At 37.0% G+C, this 7,842-nt stretch overlaps 2 protein-coding genes across 3 annotated transcripts in view; one reads left to right on the top strand and one right to left on the bottom strand.

Moving 5' to 3' along the window:
• Positions 1-3,490, bottom strand: part of LOC107703391 (transcription factor MafK-like) — a 10,893-nt gene extending 7,403 nt beyond the window's left edge. For both annotated transcript variants that reach the window (XM_016506001.1, XM_016506002.1), the window contains exon 1: positions 3,352-3,490. The gene's annotated coding sequence lies outside the window, so the exon portion shown is untranslated. The remainder of the gene's footprint in view (positions 1-3,351) is intronic.
• A 3,383-nt stretch (positions 3,491-6,873) lies between these two features.
• The window catches only part of LOC107703394 (integrator complex subunit 1-like), a 39,053-nt gene continuing 38,084 nt past the window's right edge, over positions 6,874-7,842 (top strand). Inside the window, exons 1-2 of the mRNA XM_016506006.1 lie at positions 6,874-7,142; positions 7,236-7,523. Coding sequence (XP_016361492.1) covers positions 7,088-7,142; positions 7,236-7,523 — 343 coding nt within the window. The 5' untranslated portion in view covers positions 6,874-7,087. The remainder of the gene's footprint in view (positions 7,143-7,235; positions 7,524-7,842) is intronic.

Here is a 7,842-nt window from a genome sequence, read left to right as displayed (position 1 = left end):
ATATAAATAAATAAAATCATTCAGTTTAAACTTTTGGTAAAAATAGTCTTAAGAGCCAAACCCTATGAAACCAACATTTCTGAAAACTTGACACACATCACATAATTCCCAATTCTGGCAATGGCCAGATCGAACACACTCTGGCTCATTATTTACCTGCAATATTTCAAGTGACAACACAGTGACCTTGCATTTCTCGCAGAAACCCATTCAAATCAATAAGACATTGATTCATGATGACTGGTGATAATTTCGCAGACTAGGTCAAGACGTGGCGCTCAGAGAGAAAGCAACGAGTGCGCTTGACGTGAGATTGGGTTTGGAGTTCCCCTGTGTTTCATTTTGAGTCATTAACTCACCAACTACCGCTGTCTCATTCACTTTCAAAACCCACTGTCCTAACCACAAAGAGTACTGTAAAGAGTTCCTGTTCTCCAAATGCACCATCTAAACCACAGGATTTATTTCTCCAGTGAGATTCTAGACTACGCTATCTTTAGAGGTGTGAGATACTCGGTGCTACAACAATAATCGTGAACTAAAATTGACATCATGTGATTAACATAATACTGATGGTAAACTGTTTACTCATAGAGCATCGCTTAGTGACAAGACACGAGTGCCTGCCCCCTTCTAGCGATCCCACGTGTGTGTCTCATGACAGCGCAGTGTGTGCAGTTCACTTCCCCCGAGTTTCTAAATGCAAGATGTGGGAGGCCATCGCCACAGATACCTCAGCAACTCTGAGTCAGACCACCTCTCAGACGAGGTCACACAACCCCGCATACAGTATGAATAAGGAGACATGACAAGGTTGTCCTCCTCCATGATTTTCCATAGAGATCAAGATGGGACAAAGGTCATGACAGAACCCAATATTTGCTCTATTCTCTGTGCCATCTTCCGCAATATGCTCTTAAACCAAACGTAATCTGACCCCAGCAACTGTTTGGGTGTAATGACAGGCACTCAGTGCAGTTTCCCTCAATGCAGTTGCTCACAGAACTCTTCCTGGCCAATGACTGGTGCGGATCTAGCAGCCTCAACAACTGATCTTTTGCTGACTCTGGAAAAACTAAGCCAAATTATCAGATTGGAACACAGCAGCCCCTCACAAGTGGATGGTGGCCTTTTTATATTCTCCAGGGTGTGAAATCAACACCCGTCACCAGCCAAATGCAGATACTATTTTACACAGTGGTGGATATTTTTGCTCAGCTACCAGTTGCTGTGGCGGAAGATGTATAGAATGTCTCCAAATGCTGTTACATACAAAAAGAGCGATGCACACATTCGATTTTATTTTGAGGAACAGACGAAAGACATGCTTTCAGTGTGCGTGCCTGATTTTCTGTTCATCATGCATGCTATGCGAGGGCTCTCCATATACCACACGTGAATTTCCATACCTTACACCCGAAAGATTTTGCCTTACATGTAAACCCTCTAAATTAATAATCTTAAGAGGTGCTTCAGGTACGATTCACCTTAAATCTGTGGTGTGGTTGTTACACACTGAGAAAAAAACTCACATATTCATAATCCTCCATAACAAATCATTAGCTTTAACTTACAACTACTATAAGTATATCCAATTTGATCCACACAGTACACTATCATCATTATGCCACAATATATAAACTATATAACAAATCTCAACTGCTTGATTGTTTAGATCATCATCACATGTAAACTATACTGTCATCTAGCTCTAAACTCCTAAAAATGGACAATTAGGTATTAGCATTATGAAATTCTGTAAAGCTGTTTTGAAACAATGTGCATTATTAAAAGCACTGTAAATAAGTTTACCTGACTTGATTCACTTCTATCAATGTACATTTCAAAGCTCTCGAAATTGACGTGAAACATTTCGTAATTCCAAATATTTGTGGCTGTACAAAGTCCTACACAACATAACACCTTTTGGGGTTAAAGGTGAATTACAAAAAGTGGAATAACGTGACATACATTTTTGGTCCATTTAAAAGGTCTTTGCATATTTGTTTAATATCAAATACATGCAGTTATTTTACTTATTCAATTATCCACTGTGAGTAATAGGCAAAAAGTTAATTCCCCACCCTGACTGTCCTTAAATTGTCACATTACACACCGAATGTAGTCCAACGTACTCTGTTTGAGCACAGGACATGCATTCTTCTAATTACAACGAACGGACTTCACTTTGATGTGGTTTTATCACATTATAATTTGATGCAGAACTGCTATTTTATCATTCATTGTGGAAATGAATCACATTATCCAGTTATGACTCATTTTTCCTGTGAGGGCGTTGCTCTAGTGCTAACCTGCCAGATAGAGTGGACACAGTCATTCTTAAACAATGTGTTCATAGATATTTCCAATCACCTACACATCACAAACTCATATACATTCCATTCCATATGTGCCCTTCATACAAACCTGTGAGAATATTCAATCGCTAGCTTGTTATTAAGTCATATCAAGTGTCCTAGGTTTTAGTAGACACGTTGAAGGTGACACATGCTCCTTTATTATGTTAGTTTATATTTTAAACTATCACTTGTTTTTGCACTGCGCAACGAAAAATCGCCTCTAACAACGACATGAGGGCAAGTAAGCCTTTTATAGAAGATACAGAGCATTCTTTAAGTAATATTCATCATATGCACTGAGAATCTGACATAACATCACCCTATTCTTGAACCCTCGTGTTGATTAAAGAGCGACTCGGATGGACTCGGGATCGTTATAACAATCGTTCCGTCGCTTTAAAACTTCCAATAGTGCTCCAGACACAAATATGCCCTTTGTCCCAGAATTCCTAAATGCCCACCACGTGTTATTTCCTTGTGTCGTAATATTAATTCTTTTTAAACATGCCCGCTGTGAAAAGCGACAAAAGTTGGAATCGAATTGCTTCAAAAGTTACAAGACGCAGTTGTTTACGTAGTTAAAGATGCGATACACTTACGTATTCCGTTTAAAATGTAGCAAACTTCCAATTTACGCAACATTAAAGAGTGTCAGTGAGAGTAGTGTTTTTATAAAAAGCGATCGTTTATATAAAAGCAAAAAAATCCCAAAAAGTATTTGTAGGCTGAATTCCAAGTTGCAACCTTTAACACGTGCCCAGACAGAATGTTTGTTTTTATAATCAAATATTTCAACTATTACATAACTACTTATGTTTCATCTGTAAAATGAATGTAAATCCTTATTGAACTTTATCATTTTAGAGAAGAATGTATAACGCTACGCATCGATCGACTACACAGATATTACGGATAGACTGAATTCTTATCCGTCGTCAGCAATTTCGAGAGGAATTTCAAAACATCTCCCAGAAAAGCTCGCACACTGTACCTTGTGAACGGGATGCGCAGAATGTCTGAGAAGTGTCCTGGAATCAACAGGTCGAGCCTTGCCTCGCGTCCTGCAACCGACGCGAAATGTTTCCCTGAACTAACTAAATTAACTACAAAACAACAACAATGTCTCAACATTCCACTCTGTGCTTCCGCAAGCACTGACGTCACCGCCCCCTCCATTCATGAAAATAGCTTTATGCTGACGTCAGTCAGGCGGGAAACCAGGGGAGGCCAGAAATAGACGCAACTGAATACTTTGGGAAGGTTTGTTGTATTTATCGCTGAAATTGAGCATTTGTGGGTCAAATTATGTGTACAAGAAGCGAAAAGTTATGTTAGCACATGGTGGAATTATCTTGAGCTAGATATTGACAAAAGGTCACATTATTGCAAGCCAGTGCCCTAAAATATAGCTGTGGTATGACATGACGGTTATGAGAACTCGTACTCCCATTTATATCTTTTTCTGGTCTTTCTGTAACGTCAGTGTTTATCAAAACATTCTATAATGCACATGTCAGTGAAGGGAATCCAAAGCGCCCTCTGCCTGCCATAAAAGACTCTGCTTTACAGTTGTTGAAAATAAGCATATATGAAGCAGTTGCAAACACCTTCTGTGCTCTTGCTTCCACATGGAAGGGAACCGCTGTGTCAACGTGACCGTGAGATTCTAGTTGATTTGAATAATTGTATGCATATATCTACATAGCCCATGTTTTTTTGAAGAAAATAACAATGTAGATCCTATATGCACAACGTTATGTTTTCTGTGGGGCAGATTTAGCATCATTGATTTTTATTTTTTTTAATTAGTTTTTATTTTTATATTTTCTGTTTTCATTTTAACGTTAAAGTTTCAGGGGGTTTTTTTGTGTGTTTTTGTTATTTTTATTAGTTTTTTTTATATATATTACTTTTTTTTTGTTTTTTTAATACATTAAAACAAACTAATGAAAACAAGGAGTGTTGCCTTTAATTTTTTATACTTTATTTTATTTTAATGAAATTTTACAGTATTTCATGTAACAAAAATTATTTTATGGTTTTAGTTTGAGTTTTAGTTAACTATAATATATAATAACCCTGCTGTGGGGAAAATGCAAAAGACATAATATAATATATTGTAATATAATATAATACGAATAATGATTTCTTCATATTTAATTAATTGTTATATATATATATATATATTCATTTATTTTTGTATAAATTATGTGGACCTTTCTCTCACTTTCTCTACCAGAGAGTGACTCAACACAAACACATTCACTCTCCAAGAAAGCATATGGGTTTGATATCAGTGTTTGGGCTTCTGATGTCTTTATTTTTTCATAGCCCAGAATTCTGGGTGGCATTTAATTTATTCTATGATCTGTATCATCAGTATTGAATTTTAACGTAAGACAACTGAAAACATGCTTTTTGTTTGCATTAAATCTTGTGTGTGCGTGTATTTATTCTCACAACATAGTGCACAACATAATTTCTAAAAATTGTTAAGAAATCTTTAATACAAAGTAAAATATCTTCAAGTAATTAAAAAAACGAATAATTAAAGTTTGATGAAAATCATTCTCCATTATAAATACTCACGGACAGGTGAAAAATATCACTTTACCAAAACTCCCACACCTGATCTTTGGAGCATTCTTATGGCAGCAAAGCATCTATATACACACCTCAAAAGAGAAAAAGACAAATGTAGCTCATATAACATAAAATAAGTAATGGACTTCCATTCTGCTTCCCGTGGGATTCCTGTGGGACTTGGGAAAACACCATGTAAAAAAAATAAAAAGAGGAGAAATCTTGAAACACATCCTCGTGTTCTTAAGATCATGCCGGCTTAAACCAAACATTAGACAGACCTGCGTTAATCTCCCAAGACTAAAAATATGTTTAAACTATGTTTAGTCTTTATGGCACTTTACCCATATTGTATATCATTTCTGATACTATAAAGAATCCTGATGATTTCTTTAATTAAAAGTGCCTGAAATACTTTTTTTTTTAAATACAGAAAATGTCATTATTTTTGCAGGTTTCAAATTTCCCCTGTGACACTGGATTTATATTTGGAATAGTGACTAGTGTGCCAACATCATAAAAATATGGTTAATATGAAAAACACTTTATAAGTGGGCAGTTTGGTGTGGCAAATGGGTAAGTAATAAGTCGTCTTGTTTATTGACTTAGCCAAAACATTACTAATTAGGGAATATTCTTTTGCAAGTCCATCACAACTGAAATACTCCACAAATCTGCCTTGTAGTTTAGGGAAACACATGGGATATTTTGTTCCACTCACAACATTTTAGAAGTGGCATGCATATTTCATATCTGGAAGGCTTTCAGAAGTAGCCATTCATTGTTCCCGTCAGAGAAGTATGTTTTCAACAATACTTACAGCAACTGTAACCAGGCATATATGCACATATGCATATTTTTTTCTCCGTAGAGGTCGAATTACAAGCACATGTTGTTTTTGCTGAGTACCTTACAGTGTGTGTTCTCTGCGGTGTTCTTTTCTGGGTTAAAGTTCTGTTTTCTTTTGTCTGGCAGGCACAGTAATGTCTGTTTCCATGTCTGACATCATTTTCAAAGTGAAGATTCTTGGAAACATTATTCCTTGTAGTCCCCAAACGCCTCATAGTAACAGTGCCACCCAGAGACATCGAATCATCCTGAGTATAAGTGGTTTAAGCGAAAGATAATATACGATTCTGTGGTTGTTTACATAGTCAGGGATGAAAAATCTATGATATTGCCCTAAAATGAAATAAATAGGCTAAATGAACATGTAGGCTGCGTGTTTTCTGACTTCATCAATAAGATTCAAGATAAGCATCTATTAATGCACAGATGACAAGGATGTTATAAGGATGAAAAATCTATATTGCCCTAAAATGAAATAAATAAATGAACATGTAGGCTACGTGTTTTCTGACTTCATCAGTAAGATTCAAGATAAGCATCTATTAATGCACAGATGACAATGATGTTATAAAAAAAGTCCTGATCTATGTATCATGACTAACTGTAATTAATATTACTCTTATATGAATGTTTTTATTTTCTTTTTTCTGATGTCTGGTTTTCTTTCGGTTATGCCGTTTGGCCGCTGAGTCAGGCTCCAGTGCTGTAGATGGCGCTGTCGCACTCTCAGGAAACTCTCCCACTGCTGCTGCAGAAGTAGAAACACTGGACACGGCAAATCATGTAGCAGCGCCTTTGAGAAACTAAGGTAGTTTATAAATATTCTCTTTATGTTATATACTTACTATGTCAGTATATTAAATATATTTTACTGTTAGCACTAGGTGGTATTTTTTAAACAGTATATTTCGGCTAATGTTAGATGTTTCTTTTTTTTTTTTTTTTTGCTAATACAGTAACTTACCTGCCAAAATGTTTCTAGACTCAAAGACCAGATACAGTTTGTAAACAGTACAGAAGACACTGAAATAAGGGCTCTTAAAGGCAATAAATATCGCTTTATTAACACTGCACAGCATGATGAATTAGACAGTTTTCTTAGTATAACAATATTCAGCTCCAAATAACGTTAGGCCATATCAACAAACGGCGCAGCTTGTATAGTTTAACGTTACCTGCATGCGGATTTTGTTTGTTTGCATGATATGATTGTAATTCCTCTAATATAAATAAAAGCTTGTGGCGTTTATGTCTTATACAGTTACAGTAAGTTGGAACTTGTGGGAATTGTCAAAATGAATCGACCAAAGCCAACAAGCATTAGGCGACCTAGTAACACCAAACCATCAGGTAAGATTTTAGCTGTGATTATGGCAAAGAAATCGATGAATTAACCCTGTATACTCCTCAAATCCGTCTTTATCATCCTGTGACGTCCCTCAGGTCACCCACCTCCAGGAGATTTCATTGCTCTTGGAGCGAAGAGTCAGAGCAGTGAGCCGAAAGCAAACCCAGCTCTCTTGAAGCCAGCGTCCACCGGTTTGCCCCCAGACCGCAAGAGAGAGGCGTCTTCATCTCTTCCCTCTTCCTCCAGCCTGTCCAGTCTTTCCAAATGGCCCAAGCATTCTTCTCCTCCACCCAGTGCCCTCTCGCGCCTCGCTGAGGCGGCTGCTGTAGACAAAAGATCAATATCCCCCTCCATCAAAGAGCCATCTGTAGTTCCTATTGAAGGTGAGATTAGCAAGCTTTTTTAATCACAGAAAACTTCCATCCAATTTAGGGATGTATAATACCTGTGTTTTAATAGTTGATACCAATGGCAGTGAAATCCATAATTACTGATACCAACTTTGAATCCACAGCAAAAACTAAATATAGAAAGTAGGGCTGCACGATTAATCGCATGCGATATTTAATGCGCATCTTGTCAGAAAGCCGGTTCTGTAATCAGCGTAAATCTCCATCACCTGCGGGCTTTCACATTGAGCAGCATTAACTACACAGAGCCGTTGTTCACTGATGAGCAGCGCAAAAAAACGCGCGAATATGA

The sequence above is a fragment of the Sinocyclocheilus anshuiensis genome, unplaced genomic scaffold (genome assembly GCF_001515605.1).
Source record: "Sinocyclocheilus anshuiensis isolate Anshui unplaced genomic scaffold, SAMN03320099.WGS_v1.1 scaffold58, whole genome shotgun sequence".
Taxonomy (NCBI): Eukaryota; Metazoa; Chordata; class Actinopteri; order Cypriniformes; family Cyprinidae; genus Sinocyclocheilus; species Sinocyclocheilus anshuiensis.
Note: the sequence above shows the minus strand (reverse complement) of the source record. Positions and strands in the feature narration are given on the sequence as shown.